We start from the raw sequence: 22,075 nt of genomic DNA on the forward strand, positions 1-22,075 counted from the left end.
AAGTACATCTATGAAACTGTGCAATGAAAGGGTTCTCAGCAATGTCTAATAGATTTTTTTTCCCCTCTAGTCATGGGGTCATTTCCTGCCAGAGTCCTTTAATCTGTGCTAACTATGCTGCTTTGTATGAGAGTAGGTCTAGAAGGTTCTGCTGTGTTCGCTGATCTCACCCATATTACTAGCCTTGATACAATTAGTCTCTGTTTAAGTGACATAAAAAAGAAAAATTACTTTCCATTGGCCACACACAATTTGCTACAACTGCACACACAAAATATCCAGTGAGCACACTTTACTGCTGTGATGCACTCTGGTTGCCAGCCCTGCCTTTCACACAAGACATGAAGTTAGAATGAATTATGTGGGTGCAGTTTCTGAAAATATTTAATGTTTGATATGCTGTAGGCAGTATTATAGGCTGTAAGATTATAGGAGCATCATTATGCCATTTGGCCCATTGAGTCTGCTGTGCCGTTTAATTATGGTAGATTTATTTTTATAACCCCATTCTCCTGCCCACTCCCTGTAAACTTTAATCCTTTTATCAATCAAGAGCCTATCAATATCTGTTCTAAATACACCCATCTGAGTTTCCACTGCACTGTGGCAAAGAATTCCACAAATTCACCAATCTCTGGCTGAGACAGCCCTCCTCATCTTGGTAAAGGGAACACCCCTTGATTTCTGAGGCTGTTGCCTTCAGTCCTGTACTATTGTAGAGCATCCAGTGGGAAACTCAGTACACCCTATCCTCATTGTATGCAGGGGATACGTTCCTCCCATTCGACGCTTAGTATGGAGAACGCATAATGTGAATAATTATTTAAAGGAGAAAATAGGGATACGTTCTGGAGAGCTTCCTAAATGTTTTATCTGTAATTTATTCACATTTTCATACCAATACGACACAAAAGCAGTGCCACAAGGCAGCATTCATAGTTTATTTCATCAATTTAAATTAATATTCAACATAATAAATCATAGAAAGTTAACATACTAGGGTGTACAGTATTCATCAACAGTGGCAGGAGTATTGGCTCCAGGAGATGAGTGGTGTCGGGCAGCTTTACATGGATGAGGTGGATGGTTGTGGGTCGACAGGATCATCAAGGACAGCAAGGGGTGAAGGAAGGCTCACAGAACTCACAGAACTGCAGGCAGCAGGAGATGACACAGGTTTGAAGAAAGTGAGAAACTGAGTTACGGAGAAAAGTTGAATAGGTTAGGACTTTATCCCCCGGAGCGTAGAAGAATGAGGGGAGATTTGATAGAGGTGTATAAACTTATGATGGGTATAGATAAAGTGAATGCAAGCAGGCTTTTTCCACTAAGGTTAGGGGAGGGAAAAAAAACAGAGGACATGGGTTAAAGGTGAAGGGGGAAAAGTTTAAAGGGAACATTAGGGGGTGATTTCTTCACACAGAGAGTGGTGAGAGTGTGGGATGAGCTGCGAGATGAAGTGGTAAATGCAGGCTCACTTTTAACATTTAAGAAAAACTTGGACAGGTACATGGATGAGAGAGGTATGGAGGGATATGGTCCAGGTGCAGGTTAGTGGGACTAGGCAGAAAAATGGTTCAGCACAGCCAAAAGGGGCCAAAGGGACTGTTTCTGTGCTGTAATTTCTATGGTTCTGTGGTAGAGTAGTGAGGGTTGTTTGCTTGGCAGCATTTTGTTTTTCAGCACGGGGGTTTAGTGAATGGTAAACTAAGAGAGGCTTCATCTTACAGTCTCCTTCGACATTGGAACACAGAAGCAGAGTCAACTTATCCTTTGCTGCCTTGAAACCTGACGCAGTCTTTTCATCCTTACTTATGTAAGTGCGTTTCGGCATACGTTTCCAAAAAAGCCTGGTCTCGTCTGCATTAAACACCTGCTTTGATTAACAAACTTCAAAAACCATCCCCTACTTGCATTAAAGCTAACAATATCACGTGACACTTCCTCACTAGTCTCTGAACAAAGGTGACCATAAATTTCCAAATCTTTCACACGAAGATGATCGAAACTAGTGTTGTTTTTTTCTTTGTTTCATGCTCAACATTTTCTCCATTTTTGGCATAATCAGGTTACGCACTTCTATAACAATCTTTGAAGACACTTGTGATGAATCAATCACTGCACTTTTTATTTTCTTAGCAATTTTCTTTATGTTTCTGATTGTGGACTCACCCAGGCTGAAGTAGAGTCCCAGAGCTGTGTTACCTTCATCTGACGCGGCCCTGTTTATAATTTCCAACTTTTTTTCAAGTGTTAAAGCGTTTCTCTGCCGCTTGGCTGATGGCCCAGGACTCGACATGGGATGCTGAGGAGGCATAGTTAAATATTTCATGCACAAAATCAGTGCACCGTAGGTAATAACAACAGAAGTTTAAGAGCGCAAGATAGCACATCCACATGCTGCCAAAACCAATGCGAGACTGGCGGGAGTGAGACTGACTGTGAGGCGTATGCACGTGACTTGTATTGGTGGGAAAGCGGTGCTTCTCGTCCCAACAGCCTCGCATAACAGAGTTTTGGACGCATAAAAGGAGAAGTTGGTAGAAATAGGTTTGAAGCATAACTGAATCCGCGTTGTCTGAAGATGCATATAACGAGGGTAGGGTGTATTACTAATAATATATTTATTACAGAATCACTTGTCAGAAACAGTGCTCACCTGGTGAGCATTTTCACGAAATCTTGAGGGTATTGTTGGACTTCCAATTTGATTTACTTTCTTACTTCAAACTTTTCAATTTACTTTTTTTTTACATACTATTGCTTTCAAATCAGTTCCAAATGCAACAATTTTGATTTCTTTATAATTAAGGGGATTTCCATTTTCTCTCTTCTTTTCTGTACTTAATGCTGATGGCAGTTATTTCTACATCTCTCTGCAGTGTATAAGGTTATTCAGCCCATTATATCTTTTCCAGCTCTCAGAGCACTCCGATTGCCACATTCCCATCCATTCTGCACGAGGGCAATTTGCAACTTGCACATCTTCATATGGGAGGATACCAATACACCTGTAGGTACCTTCAGGCAGACATGTGGAGTTTGCATGCCCTCCTCATGCACATTATCTAACCTTGCTTGCTGCATTAGGTGCTCCTGATGTGGCCTCCTTGATCAACCACAGACTGTGATCATTTTGCAGAGCAACTCACACAGAGTGCTTGCAAAACTCAGCGGGTCAGTTAGCATCTATGCAAATGAATAAACAGTCAATATTTCAGGCTGAGATCTTTCATCAGGTTTGGAAAGGAAGGGGGAAGATGTCAGAATAAGAAGGTGCAAGGATGGTTGCGCCATCTTTTATAACATCCTCATCTTTTCTACAGGTGGAGCTAATAAATTAACACTGGTGAAATGTAGGACATCCCTGGCACATGCTGCTATATGATATCATTTGTTAATTAAGTTTGGTGAAGTGGGAGTTCTGGGTTTTCTATCTTGTACTGGATCATAATTTAAATGCTTGAAAACATATATCACATTCTTGTACTTTTTTGATCTAATAATGTATTAGTTAATCTAAGCAAAGTCAGGTCACTGTGTGCTTATATGGGGCTTAGTGGCAAAAACTACTAGATCTAAAATATAATTTTACTGGATTTAAAAAGTTAATTTTCTTTTTTAAATTAAGTGCTATAATAGTTCAGAGTTCATTCTGCAAAACGGAATAGTTGTGAAATACTTAATACAGACTGAAACAAACACTTCAGAGCAGATTGGATTTTTAAGGTACCTAAGGATGTAAAACAACAAAATGTGAGAAAAGCAAAGCTGATTTTGGAGAAATGCTGAAGCTATTTTAGCTGAACAGTAGGTGGCTTAAGACTGACTAAAATATTTTTAATCATTTGTTTTGGTTCATCTGAACACAGGACAGTACTTAGCATAAGCAGACCAAAGAAAATATAGGTTCTTGAGGTTTGGTTGGGCAAGATGATGCACCAGGAACCTGCCTTTGCCCCTTCTCCTTCCAGTAAAATTGGTTCCACCAGGCTTAGTAGCTAAGCCACATGTGAAAGCCAGGAGCTAGGCTTTGTAGTTAGAGGCTACTTAAGATAGAGGCTATTGGGAGCATTTAGAAGGAGCTTATCCCCCACTACCACTCCTGGCTATAACAACTTTAGGGAACTGTGGAATTATTGAGCTGAGTTTAAAGGATTTGTGTACAGGTGCCCCCCGCTTTATGTCACTTCGCTTTTACAAAAGACCTACATTAGTAATCTGTTTTCGCATTACAAAGAAGATTTTCGCTTTTATGAAAATTTTTCCCAAATAAATTAATGGTTCTTCACTTTACGCCATTTCGGCTTAAGAGAGGTTTCATAGGAACGCGCTACCTTTGTAAGGGGGAGGGGATACACCTGTTGTGTTTGCCATCATTGACTCTCAGCTTTCCTATTCTTGCATACAGTTATTATCTCTTACTAGGACAGCATTTACATTTTTATGCTCAACCAAGCTACTTAAAACATGTGGAAGCCAGAAAGATTGGTAGGACATGATTGATGTGTCATTTTTTGAAATGTAGTTTTGTTTATTGCCTTTTGCAGGACAATTTAAGTTACTGGAACAGGACAGAGATATCAAGGAACCCGTGCAATACTTCAACAGTGTGGAGGAGGTGGCAAAAGCCTTCCCAGAAAGAGTATATGTCATGGAGGAAATAACGTTTAATGTTAAGGTCAGAGCTTGAATAAATGTTTATGAATGTTTGTGTGTTAAGGAAAGTAAACTATTCTACAGAAATAACAAACTCGAGGAAATCTGCAGATGCTGGAAATTCAAACAACACACACAAAATGCTGGTGGAACACAGCAGGCCAGGCAGCATCTATAGGGAGAAGCACTGTTGATGTTTCGGGCCGAGACCCTTCAACTTTGAGGCTGTGTCCTCTAGTTCTGGATACCCCCACCATAGGAAACATCCTCTTCCTATCCACCCTAACTAGTCCTTTCAACATTTGGTAGGTTTCAATGAGAACTCCCCGCATTCTTCTAAATTCCAGTGAGTACATGCCAAAAGCTGCTAAATGCTCCTCGTACATTAACTCTTTCATTCCCAGAATAATCCTTGTGAACCTCCTCTGAATTCTCTCCAATGTTAACACATTCTTTCTGAGATATGTGGCTCAAAACTGTTGGCAGTACTCCAAGTGCGTCCTGAATAGTGCCTTATAAAGGCTCAGCATTATCTCCTTGTTTTTATATTGTATTCCCCTTGAAAGAAGTGCCAACATTGCATTTGCCGCCTTTACCACAGACTCAACCTGTAAATTAACCTTCTGGGAGTCTTGCACGAGGACTCCTAAGTCCCCGTACACCTCTAATGTTTGAACTTTCTCCCCATTTAGATAATAGTTCTTTCTATGGTTCCCTTTACCAAATTGTATTATCATACATTTCCCAACACTGTGTTCTATCTGCCATTTTTTATGCCCATTCTTCCAATTTGTTTAAGCCCTGCTGCAATTGTGTTGCTTCCTCAACAGTACCTATCCTTCCACCTATCTTCATATCATCTGCAGACTTTACCACAAAGCCATCAATTCCATTATCTAAATCATTGACAAACAATGTAAAAAGTAGCAGCCCCAATACTGACCCCTTGCGAACACCACTAGTCACTGGCAGCCAACTAGAAAAGGCCCCTTTTATTTCCACTTGCCTCCTGCCTTTCAGCCATTCTGCTATCCATGCCAGTATCTTTCCTGTAACACCATAGGAGTTTGTCTTGTTAATCAGTCTCATGTGCGGCACCTTATCAAACACCTTCTGAAAATCCAAGTGAATGAAATCCACCGCCTCTTCATTGTCCACCCTGCTTGTTATTTCCTCAAAGAACTCTAACAGATTTGTCAGGCAAGATTTTACAGCAATCATGCTGACTTTGACTCATTTTAACATTAGCCTCCAAGTACCTCGAAACCTCATCCTTAATAATAGACTCCAACACTTTCCCAACCACTGATGTTAAGCTAACTGGCCTATAATTTCCTTTCTTTTGCCTTCCTCCCTTAAAGAGTGGAGTGACATTTGCAATCTTCCAGTCTTGTGGGACCATGCCAAAATCAAGTGATTCTTGAACGATCATGACCAATGCTTCCATTATCTCTTCAGCAACCTCTCTCAGGATTCTGGGATGTAGTCCATCTGGTCCAGGTGACTTATCCACCTCAAGACCTTTCAGTTTGCCTAGCACCTTTTCCTTTGTAGTAGCAATGGCACTCACTCCTGCTCCCTGACACTCACGGACCTCTGGTGCACTGCTAGTGTCTTCCATAGTGAAGACAGGTACAAAGTACCCATTAAGTTCATCTGCTATTTCTTTCTCCCCCATTACTACCTCACAAGCATCATTCTCTAGTGGTTCAATATCAACTCACACCTCCCTTTTACTCTATATAACTGAAAAATCTTTTGATATCCTGCTTTATATTATGGCTAGTCTGCCTTTATATTTCATCTTTTTCCTTCTTATAGCCTTTTTTAGTTGCCTTTTGTTGGATTTTAAATACTTACCAATCATCCAACTTCCCACTCACTTTTACTACCTTATATGCTCTTTCCTGGGCTTTTATGTAGTCTTTAACTTCCTTTGGCAGCCGTGGTTGCCTACCCCGGCCATTTGAGAACTACTTGCTCTGTGGGACATATGCCTGTGTCTTGTGAACAGAAACTGTGTCCCAGAAACTTCAGTCATCTGTGCTCTGCCGTCATTCCTGCCAGTATCCTCTTCCAATCCATCTGGGCAAGCTCCTCTCTCGTGCTTCTGTAATTCCCTTTATTTTATTGTGGTACTGATACATGTGACTTATGCTTCTCCCTCTCAGTATTGAGAGTATTAATTCAATCGTATTATGATCTCTGCCTCCTAATGGTCCCTTTATGTTAAGTTCCCTAATTAGATCTGGGTTATTACTGAACACCCAATCTAAGATGGACTTTCCCCAAGTCGGCTCAAGCCCCAGCTGCTCTAAAACACCATCTCGTAGACATTCAACAAATTCCTGTCTTGCGATCTGACACCAACCTGATTTTTCCCAATCTCTTTGCATTATGAAGTCCCCCATTACAATTGTGTCATTACCTTTAAACAGTCCTTGTCCAGCTCCCTTTGCAATCTCAACCCCACATCTTGGTTGTTATTTGGAGGCCTGTATATTATCCCCATAATTTTTTTACCCTTGCAATTTCTTAACTCCATCCAAAAAGATTCAAGTATGCTCTGCTGCTATGTCACCTCTTCCTAAAGATGTAATTCCATCTCTTACCAACAGAGCCACACCACCAACTATGCCTTCCTGCCTGTCCTTTCAATACAAAGCATATCCTATTGATGCTAAGCTTCCAACTATGACCTTCCCTCAGCCACGACTCAGTGATGCCCACAACATCATACTGACCAACCTCCAATTGCCAAGCACCACGAGCTTGTCCACCTTATTCTGAATGCTATGTGCACTTAAATACATCCTTCGCCCATTTGAATTTTGCCCTTGGTGCAATTTAACTCTGTATGCATTTGTATCCAATCATTGGCTTGTCCTTCCTTACGTTCATGTTACACCCATCATCAACTTGTAAATGTGATGACTCATCCTCAGCTCTATCGTACTGGTTCCCATCACCCTGCCTTATTAGTTTAAAGCGCTCCCAACAGCTCTAGTAAATCTACCCACAAGAATATTAGTCCCCCTCAGATTCAAATGCAGCCCATCCCTTTTGTACTGGTCCCACTTGCCCCAGAAGAAGACCTAAAATGTAATCAGATCTTCATTCAGCTGGGTAAAGAGAACCTATTTAAATAAATAGCACAACAAAAATAATACTTATTTATATACTTATTTATTGAGAAAAATTATCCAATATTAAATGTATTTGTTGGAAAAAGTATGTGAACCTGTGCTTTCAGTAACTGGTGTGACCCCCTTGTATAGCAATAAATTCACTTCAGACAAATGTTTCCGGCAACTGTTGATCAGTCCTGCACATCAGCTTGGAGGCGTTTTAGGCCATTCTTCCTTACAAAATTGCTTCAACTCTGCTATGATGGTGGGTTCCTTGCATGAACTGCTTGGATCAGGTCCTTCCACAGCATTTCTATAGGATTATGGTCAGGACTTTGACTCAGCCATTCCAAAACACAAATTTTCTTCTTTTTAAATCATTCTGTTGTTGACTTACTCTTGTCTCTGAGACATTATCTTGTTGAATTATCCAACTTCTATTAAGCTTCAGGGATGGACAGCTACCCTGACATTCTCCTGTAAAATGTCTTGATACAATTTTGAATTCATTGTTCCCTCAATGATTGCAAGCTGTCCAAGACTTGAGGCAGCAAAGCAGCCCCAAACCACGATGCTCCTTCCACCATGCTTCACAGTGGGGATGAGATTTTGGTGTTGGTGTGCAGTGTCCTCCAAGCATAGCCTTGTACATTTCTGCCAGAAAGTTCAACTTATGTCTCATTTGTCTACGAAACATTGTCCCAGGAGCATTGTAGAATATCCAGATGGTTCTTTTCAAATCTGAGACATACAGCAATTTTTTTTTGCATTTTTTTTTGGAGAACAGTGGTTTCCTCCGTGGTGACATTCCACAAACACCATTCTTGTTCAGTGTTTTTCTTATAATGGACATATGAACAGAGACTTCAGCAAGTTCTACAGATTTCTGCAGGATTTTTGCTGTTACCCTTGAGTTCTTTTTCACCTCCTTCAGCATTGCGTGTTGTGCTCTTGGTGTGATCTTGTCTTCTGCTAGAGAGATTAGCAGCAGTACTGAATTTCCTTCATTTGTAGACAATTTCTCTTACTGTGGACTGATGAACACACCAGGTAGTGGAATTAAAAAACTTGTACCTAAGAAGTTGTGTGTACTAAGTCCGTTGAAGTTTATAGTGGGAATTGGTGACTATAATTTAAGGGAGACATAAGATTCTGTAGATACTGGGATCTGGAGGAAGAGCAAATTGCTGGGAGGAACTCAGTGGGTCAAGTAGCATCTGTGGAGGTAAAGGACTGGTCAGCGTTTCAAGTTATGACCACACATCAGCACAGAGTGTAGAGGGCTACATTAACCACCTTAACTTCTCCACTCCCCACCTCTACTCCACCTGCTATTCTCTAAACACATAGTACTCCAGTCATTCTGTACCATTACTAACTAGGTCACCAAACTCACAGACAAGTATAGTGGAGTTGTGGTCTTGGCAGACTTGCCTTTACCTTTTACAGGTCAGTTGGCATTCTTGGACACTACCTGATCAATGTCTCCTGGACTGTTAAATATCATCACACCAGGAGATCTCAGTTAAAATGGTGACATGCTTGGTCGCAGCAGCTTCTACAGTAGTGGTCACCAACCTTTTTAAGACCAAGATCCACTACCTCGGCCTTAGTGAAAGGCAAGATCGACTCCAAATTGATAAGTCACACGCATGCGCACTGGGGCAGAAAAGACCGGAAGTGAAACCCCGCAACCTGGAAGTAGAAATAATGCATAAGCACCAGGGGTACCCACCCTTTTTTTGCACCGTGGACCAGTTTAATATTGGGGGGGGGGGGGGGAGGTGGGTGTTAAACACGACCTTCATGGCTCTCGGCACTTAGCTGCTGTCCCGCCCTGCTCACGTTTTTTCCACAGAACAAACTCAACGGGTTCATCTTTAAGTGCAGGGTGCTTGGACTCAGGGTACCAAAGCAGTTTTGAGGGCTCCATTGCTGCATTAGACAGCCTCCAGGCCCAAACTCCATCCTCTGCCCGCCCGCTGCCAGACGCCCTGGCCAGGTGCGGCTGGTCATGGGTGGGGTGAGAGGACAAGGTCAGGGCTGGAGGTCCTGGTGCCAAGGCCGTGGCGGTTACAGTCCGGACAGAGCGACCAACCGAGCGAGGAGAGCGAGAGGCCCGTGCCCGCCCCCCTTGTAGGATCTATCGACCGACAAAAGTTTGTTTCAGCAGATCTCAGCGAGGTAGCTGCTCTGATACTTACGAAACCTTGAGCCTGAATTAGGTTGTCTGCGAATATTTTAGCACCGGGTTCCCCACGAACATTCGGTGTGCTAAACAGGTTCAGAGGTGGCGCCCATCGGTCTGCACTCTGGCCCTGTAGCATCGGGTATTCCCACCGGCCGCGCTCCGGGCCAGTAGCATCGGAACTTCACGCCGGCCGCGCTCCGGGCCAGTAGCATCGACGATTCCCACCGGCCGCGCTCCGGGCCAGTAGCATCGACGATTCCCACCGGCCGCGCTCCGGGCCAGTAGCATCGGAACTTCCCGCCGGCCACGCTCCGGGCCAGTAGCATCGGTATTTCCCGCCGGCCACGCTCCGGGCCGTAGGATCAGCATTTCCTGCCGGCCACGCTCCGGGCCAGTAGCATTGGCGATTCCCACCGGCCACGCTCCGGGCCAGTAGCATCGGCTCTTCCCGCCGGCCGCGCGTTTAGGCGACTGATGACCTCATGCGGGTTCATGTTCAACAGTGGCTGTGACAGGGAATGAGGAAAGGTGCAACTGACTCATATTGTTTCCTCACGGCCCGGTGGTTGGGGACCACTGAAGTACACTGTGTAGTGCGGGGGACCTATGTACATGTGCACTGGGCAGAAAGAACAGAACGAAAACCCCGCAACCCGGAAATAATCTCTCAACAGTATTTGTATATTTATTTTTCTTTTTTTTTTTCGGGATCTACTGGGGAAAGTCTCAAAGATTGACCAGTTGATCGAGATCGACGGGTTGGCGACCACTATTCTACAGGATCAACCAAAGATGTTACTGTCTTTATTAAAGACTTCGCTGGACATTAAGAGCTTAATGTACTGCAAGTCTACCCCATCAGCGAGTTGCTTGTTGGTGGAGAAACTGAAGGAGTTGGACCTGGTGCAGCGGAGAGGTGTCAGTGTGCTAAGGAGATGTGCGGTCTAACGGCAAGTGATTGACTTGGTTGCTTTTGGTCTCTTTTCTTGTGACTGCAAGACCCTTTATAACATTTGTGGATTGGAATGGTGGAAGTCCCTATTCATTGGTTTATTGGCAAATGGCAAGGATGGACAGTGGGGAAGCTGCATGGCCTCAGTCATAGTGAGGACTAGGCATCAAACTGCACTGTCGCCTGTTTGCAGCACCCAGGGATAGGCGTTAGAGTCAAATTCTCCACCAGAGTGTCGGAAGCAGAGTGGTACAGTGTCCATGTTGGAGTCAGTGCTGCCTCTAGTGTTCGCACAGCAGAAGACAATTTTTCTTGTGTGACTGTATTTTAGTGCTATCTTGTACACACTTTGTATGTGCTATATGTGCCTTGGGCTTTTTATGATTGTTGGTACTGTGTTTTGCACTTTGGCTCCAGAGTAATGCTGTTTCATTTGGCTGTATTTATACATGGTTGAGTGGCAATTAAACTTGAAGTTGAGATCTCTTCTGATTCTGCCCCTACTCTACACAAAGATGAGCAATAGGACTATCCTCGTAGACCCATTGTTTTTGCCTGCTCTTGCTCCACCAAACTTAGCCCTTCAATTTGAAGGGTCTCAATCAAAATTGCCTGACCTGCTGAGTTCCTCCAGCAGCTGGTTTTTATTTCTTCATACCCTGACTCTATTGTTTCCCTTTGACTGGTCGTTTACGACCTACCTTCAAGATGCATCTCATGCTGTCTACCATTTTGACAATATCCCATTCTCTAGTCCCTATCATCTGATCTTCACCATAGACATCCAGCATTTGTACACCTCTTTCTCTCATCAGGAAGTACTTGGGACCCTCTGCTTCTTACTGGGATGAAGGTTCAACTAGTTCACCTCCACTAACACTGATCTGCCTGGCAGAACTTGCTCTTGGCCTGAATGACTTTTGATTCATTATGTGTAGCCATAGGTAGTCTCACAGCCCATTATCCTCCAACAGTCCTTGTTGCACACCTACTTTGGCTGCCAACGTTCCTTCAATTTTTTCACAGCTGTACAAACTAACCATTGCTCTGAGCAGGAGATTATTTAAACAGCCTGAAAACTGCGGCACTTTAGTAAAACGTTATTGAAAAGGAAACTCTAGCAGTGCAGCAACAAAGGCTATGTGCACAGGAGCATTTTGGTTACTGCATGATAGCTTAGCAATTCTCTCAGCCTTTTCTCTGCAACATCAATGACTTCATTGGTGTTGCTTCCTGCCCTCAAATTAACTTGGACCATTCCTGATGTTTCTTTCCCTTTTCTACTCTTTTACTGTAATTGATGGAGTCCATGTTTCATCACTTGTATTTCCCCCATCTCCTGGACATCCCTATACCCAGACCGAAGAGGGATAGAGTTTACTTTGTGATTTCTGGTGGATGCAGCAGGATCCTATCACTGTCCTGTCTGACTTTCTCTTTCCCCCCCCATCCCCATTGCTTGCTTTTCATAGGGACCACTTTTTTTGTGACTTCCTAGTCTGCTTATCCCTCTCCATTCACACGTCCTCGTTCTCCTGGCACTTACACCCCCAGTGAGTAGGAGGAGCTACACCTGTCCCTACCCGTCCTCTTGTCACCATCAGGTGAAGTTAATTATACAATTCTACATTGATCTTGAATTTGAGATAAATACACAGTACCACGCAATGATTCCAAACTGAAAAGTGCTGAAGTATTTAATTACCTGTGGAGCTGATTATTGGATCCCCTGCAGGTTTATTGTGTCCCAGGCACGCATGATTTTTATTAAATATACTGTCAAGCTGATAGAGGAATTTGGAGGGTTTGCAGCATTTGTGGACCTCTTATCCTACTCTAAAATCAATCTAGCCCTTCCCTCCTACATAGCCATCCATTTTCCTATCATCCATGTGCTTATCTAAGTTTCTTAAATGCCCTCAATGTATCTGCCTCTAACACCAGCCCCCGGTAAGGCATTCCATGTATCCATCACTTTTATTTTAAAAAAAGCTTAACTCTGACATACCCTTTTGCTTTCCTCCAGTTACTCAATTTATTGTCAAGGCATCCTCTCTAGTCCAGGCAGCATTCACTGCATTTTTAAATTGCATATATCACATATAAACAAAGTTGTGGGCTCAGTGGACTGTTTAGAAATCTCAACATAAAAATCTAAGCTGAGCTTCAGTAGGAGGTTCTGAGAAAGGGCTGTTGACCTAAGTTGGTGACTGATTTGTTTCTACAGATGCTCAATGACCAGCTGAATTCTTCCAGCATTTCTGCTTTTGTTTCAGAGTTTTATTTTATTTTCCATGATTTGGAGATGGCCTTTGACTCTCAGTTGAGGCTTTGCTTGCTCTTCTGGATGATTACAAAGGATTCTACAGCATTAATTCTGAAAGGTTGCTACTTAGCCAAGTGCCCCTTAACCCACATCACTAAAACAATTATTTTGTAACACTCTCATTGATGTCAGTCAGAGTTTGCTATGTGCAAAGTTGGTGCAGTGTTTTTACATTATGACAATGACCTACCGTACTTAGTAACAATGGAATATGCTTTAGCTCTTGAAGTTTCTGGAGCAAGATATTCCACTTAGTTGAGGAGTGTCACATTCAACGTCAGCAAGACCAAAGAGCTGACTGTGGACTTTCAAAAGGGTAAGATAATGGAGCACAAACCTATCCTCAGAGGGATTAGAGTTGAAGAGAGTGAGCAATTTCAAGTTCCTGGGTGTCAATATCTCTGAGGGTTTAACTTGGGCGCAACATATTGATGCAGTTATAAAGAAGACAAGACCAGCTGTATTTCATTTGGAGTTTGAGATTTGGTTTGTCAACTAAAACACTCAAATTCCTACAAATGTACCATGGAGAGAATTTTGATTGGCTACATCACTGTCTGATATGGGGGTGGGGAGCTACTGTACAAGATTGAAGTAAGTTGCAGAAAGTTGTAAAATTAGTCAGCTCCATCATGGGTACTAACCTCTGTAGTATCAAAGACATCTTTTAGGAGTGGTTCCTTAAGAAGGCAACATCTATTACTAACTCCCCCCCCCCCCCCCCCACCAGCCAGGGGAAGCCCTCTTCTCATTATTACCATTGAGAAGGAGGTACAAAAGCCTGAAGGCACACACTCAATGATTCAGGAACAGCTCCTTCTTCCCTGCCATCCGATTTTTAAATGGACATAGAACCGATGAACACTACCTCACTATTTATTTCTTCTCTTTGCACTATTTTTTAACCTGTTTAATAGACATACTGCAATTCAGTATTTTTTCTTTAAATTTACTTAGCATGTCATAAAGTTACGCATCAGCTGTCATAAAGTTAACAAATTTCATGACGGATGCCGGTAATATTAAATCTGATTCTGTTCATTGAGTTCCTGACAGACGTATTACCTATCGCCTGTTACTAAGAGCCATTCCCCTCATTAGCTGGTATGACTCTTTGGATACAGTTAAGGCATGCATGACCTTTCAGAGAGTAGCAGCAACAGCCAGGTCTGTGACACCATGATTAGCTCCGAGGCTTAGCAAGGAAGATTGGAATCAGGGTGATGATGGGAAACTAGATAGGTGAACAGACGGGAGATGTGTGGTCGCAAAGGATTTCTTGAATGGTGAAAGTATGTTCTCAAGGGGCTGGTGAGCCAGATGTCGTTGTGCACATTGATAGATAGATAGATAGATACTTTATTCATCCCCATGGGGAAATTCAACATTTTTTCCAATGTCCCATACTTGTTGTAGCAAAACTAATTACATACAATACTTAACTCAGTAAAAATATGATATGCATCTAAATCACTCTCTCAAAAAGCATTAATAATAGCTTTTAAAAAGTTCTTAAGTACCGTAGATTCCGGATTATAAGCCGCTACTTTTTTCCCACATTTTGAACAGCTTTGAACTCTGCGGCCTTTAATCCAGAGCGGCTAATACATGGTTTTCTTTCATGCCGCCTCGTAAACATTTTGCCTCGTAACAGTAGACCAATAAAATTGATGAGTAGTTCACAGAGGTCCAATGAAATTGTACGATAAATCAAGCGCACTTTCACAATTAAATTATTGTAAATCAGTCATTTGTACTCACCCTCATCAACATGGAAAATACTCGAAGAAAAGCAAGACCCGAGCGCGTCAGACCCGATTAGACCCGATCGCGTTACGCAAGCGCGTCAGACCCGATTAGACCCGATCGCGTTACGCAAGCGCGTCAGACCCGATTAGACCCGATCGCGTTACGCAAGCGCGTCAGACCCGAGCGCATCAGACCCGATTAGACCCGATCGCGTTACGCAAGCGCGTCAGACCCGATTAGACCCGATCGCGTTACGCAAGCGCGTCAGACCCGAGCGAAAACGCTGCTTTTAAGTTAAAGGCAATCAATAACTTTTCCTGGTAGGCTGCAGTATATATATTTTTACCAGTCGCTAGGAGATATTGGAATGTTGTTCGTGCTGTTCAGTAAAAAAGTATATGCAACGTAATTTGTGTTACCGATACGTATGTATATTTAAAAGTAGCGGTGCGGCCTAAAATCCGGTGCGGCCTTTACAATTAAAAAATTGATTTTATTTCTAAAATTAGAGCCAGCGGCTTTTAATCAAGTGCGCTCTGTAGTCCGGAATCTACGGTAGTTTACTTAAATACATTAAATACAATCAACCCCGGCACTTTAACATATCTTACTCCTGGGGTATCATGGGTGCTACGTACCTGTGGGTATCTTGTGCCTGTCACATGGCTATGATGTAATTGAGGCTATGCTGGGCATGATGTGATGGTGGAGTGAAGTAATTTCCCCGCCAGTGAGAGGTCATGTGATAGTTTTTTTCAACAGGGTATAAAAGGAGAACCCCACCCTGTGACACAGGCCAGTTTGTGGTTGAATTCACCAGTGACTCCGTTCTGCTGCGTATTCGATGTTATGATGCAGTTTTGTTTTAAAGTGGAGTTTTACTTTCTGCCTTAAGTCTGAAAGGTTATTGCCAGCAGTTTTGCTACAATATTGCCAGTTCAGTCCAGTCGGAGAGTGAAGATTTATCGAAGTTCGGGAAGCTGAAGGATCGAGGAAAGTTGATGTCGACGGTAAACAGGTTCGACCTTTATTTAATCTTCGTACAAGGAATTAGTAACTTGTGTCCAAGATAACTCCTGCTTTGCCAAAAGAGCAGGAAGAGTTGGATGCAGAGTTTCACCAAGGAAAGATCAGTGCCTTTAAGCCGTTTTATTTCCTTCAATCGTAAATCCCTCGGCAAAGCATACTTCGGCTGGGATCAGCAGTAACGTCACGAAAAAGGATTTAATTACCTCAAGAAAAATCTCTTCTAACTGACTGTAAATCATTCTGAACTTTTTGCAATACTACTTTAAAGAACTGAGTTTGCATTTCTCGCTTTAAGAACTGCTTGAGCTGCCGTATAGCAGTCAACTTCCGGTTAAGTTAGTTGTTTGTTTACTTTGGGTTTTTTTTTAGCAGTGTTTAATAAATGTTTTTTTTGTTATAAAAACCTGTCTCAATTGTATATTCATTGTTGCTGGATTGTAACATGGGTAGAAAAGGGGATGAAGTTGTGCAGAGTAAGTATAGGGAGTTAGAACATAGAACATTACAGAGCAGTACAGGTCTTTTGGTCCATGATGTTGTGCTGACCATTTAACCTACTCTAAAAACGTTCTAAACTTAGGAAAGAGGTTAAAAGGCAAGACCTCAAGGATAGTGATCTCTGGATTACTCCCAGTGCCACATACTACGGTGGGCACAAATAGGATAGGTCAGATGAATGTGGTTGGTGCAGTAGGCAAGGATTTCAAATTCTTGGATAATTGGGATCTCTTTTGGGGCAGAAATTATCTATACACAAGGGATGGATCATCCTGACTGGAGGGTGGAACCAATATCCTAGGAGAAAGATTTGCTTATGCTTCTTGTGAAGGTTTAAACTAGATTTGCAGTGGGTTTCATCACTGAGCCGAAATGTGGGAGTTGTGAGGTTTGGCAAATATAGAATCAAGAAGTAGCATAGCAAGTAAAGACCACTGGTTTAAATCCCATTTAGTAAAGGTTAAACAGTTAAGATGGATGAACTTGTGATATGAATTGGCTCAGGGGACTGGGGCAATAACAGTAATGTGGCTGAGAGTTGGGTAGAACTGCTAGCTCAGTATTCCAGAATGCAGAGGCTGCATGATAGAGCTTACAGCTAAGAGAGGATGGTAGGGAGTTGCCCTTTTGGTGTGAGAGGACATAACAGCAGTATTTAGAGAGGAATGTCCGTGAGACTAATTGCATAGAGCACAAAAAAGATAGGAACAGTCACTTCGAGACTGTATTATAGGTTCCTCAGTTGTCAGCAGGAATTAGAAGAACAAATGTGAAGAGAAATGCCAGATAGCTTTTAGAATGATAAGGTGGTATCAGGATATTTTAACTTGTCTAATATTCACTTCATCTTCATAGTGCAAAGGGGTTGGATGGGATAAAATTTGTTAAATGCGTCCTAGAAAGCTTCCTTAATTTATGAGGGCCCTACTAAAACCTCCTTTTGGGGAATGATGTAGCGAAAGTGGCTGAAGTCTCAGTAGGGGGGCATTTGTCCAATGACCACAGTTCTTTTTGCTTTAAAATAATTATGAAGTAAGGTAGGACTGCTCCAGAAGTTAGGGTCTTAAATTGTGGCAGGAATTTGCAGGGATTGATTGGGTGAGACTGTTTGCAACTAAAGGGGACTTATGGGCATAAGGGAATTGGAATGGATTTTTTTTAAAGTGCATTATCAAGTGTTCATGGGCTTCATGTTTCTGTTAGGGTGAAGGACCAGGCTGCCAAGTTTAGTTCTGGGATGACGAGATTTTTAGGCTCAGGTCAGGGATGCATCATGTATATACGTAGTAGGGATCAGGCAAATCCCTTGATGATTATGAAGTGTAGAAATAAGAATGAAATCATGAGGGCATAAGATGGATCTGGCAAGCAAGGTTATGGGGAATCCTAAGAGATTCTGAAGACGTATTAGGAGTAAAAGGGTAGCTAAGAGAGAGACTAGTTCTCCTTAAAGACCAGCATAGCCATTTATGTGTAAGCTTCAGGAGCTGTTTAATGAATATTTCTCATCATTTTGGTCACAAAATCTTTTTTTTTTTGAGGCGATAACCAGTATGATTGTGGTCCGAGCAGTGGATTTTGTTTATATGGACTTTAGCAAGTCCTTTGGCAAGATTTCACATAGAAGGCTAGTCTGGCAGGTTAGAGCGCATGGGTTCCAAAGTGCACTGGCTAGCTAAGTAGATACATAATTAGCTTGACGATGGAAAGCAGAGGGTGACTGTGGAAGCTAGGTAAGTGGGCCAAAGGATGGCATTCAATTCGTGTTCGTATTGGGGGTAATCAGAGCAGGGTAGGACTTTCCACAGTGAATGGTAGGGTGCTGGGGAATTGTAGAACAGGGGAATCTAGGAGTAAGTAGATAGTTCCCTGAAAGCAGCGTAGATGGTGGTAAAGAATGCTGCAACTGTTCAAGATATTGGTGAGGCTGCACAGGGGTATTGTGTGAAGTTTTTGTTACCCTGTTATAGGAAAGACCTTTTTCAGCTGAAACTCGTGCAAAGACAGAAGAGAATGTTGCCAGGTCTTAGAGGGTGGCTCATTCACACAAAGACTGATGATTATATGGAAAGAGCTATCAGATGAAGTGGTTGAAGCAGGTGCATTAATATTTAAAACACATATAGACAAGTATGTGGATGGGAAAGGTTTTGAGCAAGGATTCCCAACCTGCAGTCCGCAGACCCCTTGCTTAATGATATTGGTGCATGGCATAACAAAAGGTTGAGAGCCCTTGGTTCAAAGGGGTATGAGCCAAATTTGAGCAAATAGGACTAGCTTGCATGGACATCTTGGTTGCCATGGTAAGTTGGGCTCAATGGCCTATTTCCATGCTTCATTGCACTATAAATTTTTGATGTTGTCTGTTCTATAGTATTTCCATCCTCGGGTGTACTGCCTGGACCTGTTCATAAAATTTCAGAAACTCAGGGTTAAACACCATATGTGAAGGAAACAAATTATAGACATTTAGGATCAATGTCCTCCTTTGGAGATTTTCCTGTGCAGTTTAGCCAGCACTATAGCATTTCCTTTACCTTATATATCTTTAGTTAAAAAGGTGTCATTGATTTGGAAGGGAAAAAGTGATTAATATACCTGATATTTGAAACTTAATTTTTGCCAGTTAGGAAGTAGTTTTGTTCATTGCCTTTGGCAGATTTTACTATTTTTATGTTGACATTCTTCAGTTTTGTTATCCTTTACCTCTTCTGTTATTCAGGTATAGAGCACGTTCCCTGTTTTCTATCATTCCTCATTTATTTTATTGTAGGAAATTGATTTTGAGGACTAGAGGGATGGAAAGAATGATGTATTTGATAGGAAAAAATGGTTGTGGATGGTTTGTTGAATGTACAGATTGGTGGTGCTGAAGTATACTGCATAGGTAGTCGTGTGACTGGAGGAAGGGAGGGTAAAAGGTGAGAGATAAAGTATGGGAAATGGAACTGATGTTTTTGTGATCCCTGTCAGCTATGGTAGAGGGAAAGATTGGCTGTCTGTCTGAAGTATGCATTTGAAATCTGACATGGCCAAAACACTTTAGGCAGGCTGTTAGCGGGTGGGTGGGTGGGTGGGTGGGGGGGGGGGGGGAGGTGACAGATGGGAGTCACTGGGTTTGCTTGTGTCTTTCATGTAACCTCTCCTGTTTTTGCTACCTTGACTATGCTGTCAAGAAGGGGTTAGGAATCACTTTCTCCTGCCACTGATTTGATTGTCTAGGTTCACTCACTCTGTTATCAGGGCTAATGATCATTCTGCTTCCCATGGCAGTTTCTTTACTTGGGATGTAACATCATCTAGGTTATGTGATTTTCTAGCTCTCAAGTTTATAAGTGTTTTATTTCATCTCTTACTGAGATATCAGCAGGATAATCTTTGGAGAATACTGATAGAAAGTGTTTGTGCTTTATGTCATTATATCACCATTTTAGCCCTGAACTGATCCTTTATTTATCATACAACAACACACACAAAATGCTGGTGGAACGCAGCAGGCCAGGCAGCATCTATAGGGAGAAGCACTGTCGACGTCTCGGCCCAAAACGTCGATAGCGCTTCTTCCTATAGATGCTGCCTGGCCTGCTGCGTTCCACCAGCATTTTGTGTGTGTTGTTTGAATTTCCAGCATCTGCAGATTTCCTCGTGTTTGCTCTTTCTTTATCATTTTGCAATTATTTGTATAAGATTTGTGGGTTCTATGTAATGCTACTTACTAAATATTGGTATTTCTGTTTCCTTTCTCATTTCTATTCTGGTTCTTTTTTTTGGTTTTCAGTAAGTTCTAGCTTTTGTCTCTCTCCCCCTTTTATTTTGATTTACAAAATTCATGTTCTAAAGCTCTCAAGCTATGTTTTTTATTGCCAAGATAGATCCACCCACCTCTGATCTTGGCTGCTCTATGCTACTTCACTGACGTTTTACATTCTATCGTAGAACATTATTTGCCTCTGTACTTTTGTACTGAAAGTAAACTTTTCATGGCCTGTGGAAATGTGTGGTGGATGTAGATACTAGTTGTGGAATTTCAAATTGAATGAAAATAGACCCAATCAAATAATATGAAGTGGGTACTAATATTGTTTTTATTTAGTGTATCAGAAAATGTGAAGTATATTCCTGAATCATTAAACAAAAAGGAAAGTTAATGCACGTTTTCAAGTTCTATTAAGGTTTAATTATTTGTTTTTCCTCTTCAGGTAGCTTCAGGGGAGTGCAATGAAGATACAGAAGTATATAATATCACTCTAAGCACTGGGGATGAACTTACCCTAATGGGACAGGCAGAAATCCTTTATGCCAAGACATCAAAAGAGAAGTCACGGCTTAACACAATTTTTAAGAAAATTGGAAAACTAAACTCAATCAGCAAGTTTGGACGAGGAAAGATGCCTTGCCTTATTTGTATGAATCACCGAACCAATGAAAGTATTAGCCTTCCTTTCCAGTGTAAAGGTAAATTCAGTACCCGTAGTCCCTTAGAGATACAGATGCAGGAGGGTGAGCACACTATTCGCAATATTGTTGAAAAGACTAGGCTACCAGTAAATGTTACAGTTCCATCTGCTCCACCACGAAACCCCTATGATCTGCACCTCATTCGAGAAGGCCATCGGTATAAATTTGTTAATATCCAAACTAAGACTGTGGTAGTGTGCTGTGTACTTCGGAACAACAAAATGATTCCTGTGCACTTTCCACTTCATCTAGATGTGCCAAAGTTTACCTTGGCTGAAGGTCTCCTTAAGGGAGAGATGTGGTACGAAAATATAGTTCAGCACTCATTCAGCATTTGTCAGGAGCAGTTTGACATTGAAGAATATTCACGAGCAGTTCGGGACGTGAAGACTGACTGGAACGGAGATTGTAAAAGCCCAAAGAAGACAAGATGTACTGGCCATAGTCACATGCCTAATTCCCTTAGTTATGCTCGTGAAGAACTGACTCAGTCGTTCCATCGACTTTCAGTATGTGTTTATGGAAACAATTTACATGGAAATAGTGAAGTTAATTTGCATGGTTGCAGAGATCCTAGCAACGAGTGGACTCTGTTTTCTCATGAAACCCTATTATCTCAAGATTCTGGAGATAGTGGGAGTGATTATCTGCTGCCTGAAGTGACTGAGGAATCTGGAATCCAGTCACAATCAGAGCTTCCCTATGAAGAGCTCTGGTTAGATCAAGGATCAGGGAAACAGTGTGGGCAAGATCCTTCCTCTCTGGGTGAAGGACTGAAATCCAGTAGTCAGAGACATTCCATCCGCTCCAACTGTCCAATTTCTTCAGGCCCTCCTCCACGTCCTTTGTCTACACCTGATATTTCTCTACTTCCACCTCCAGTGCCTCCAAAGTCTGAAGCTGTAAGTCCTTGTTTGATGGCAATCTTAACAGATGCTGCTTATTCATAATAATTGTTTTGAAAAGTTGTAAAAGAGTGTATGCTTCCAAGAATTCAAATAAGAAATGAGCTGTGACTCATTCTTAGAAAAAATAATACAGCTTTGTTTGTGTTAATTGATGAATAGTTTCCGAATATATTTTGT

The 22,075-nt window shown here is 42.0% G+C and overlaps 1 protein-coding gene across 1 annotated transcript in view; it reads left to right on the plus strand.

The window, feature by feature from the left end:
• The window catches only part of LOC140726600 (GRB2-associated and regulator of MAPK protein-like), a 73,510-nt gene that overhangs the window by 38,185 nt on the left and 13,250 nt on the right, over positions 1–22,075 (plus strand). The window contains 2 exon segments of the mRNA XM_073043191.1: positions 4,551–4,681; positions 20,732–21,892. Of these exon segments, the coding sequence (XP_072899292.1) occupies positions 4,551–4,681; positions 20,732–21,892 (1,292 nt within the window).

The sequence above is a fragment of the Hemitrygon akajei genome, chromosome 1 (genome assembly GCF_048418815.1).
Source record: "Hemitrygon akajei chromosome 1, sHemAka1.3, whole genome shotgun sequence".
Taxonomy (NCBI): Eukaryota; Metazoa; Chordata; class Chondrichthyes; order Myliobatiformes; family Dasyatidae; genus Hemitrygon; species Hemitrygon akajei.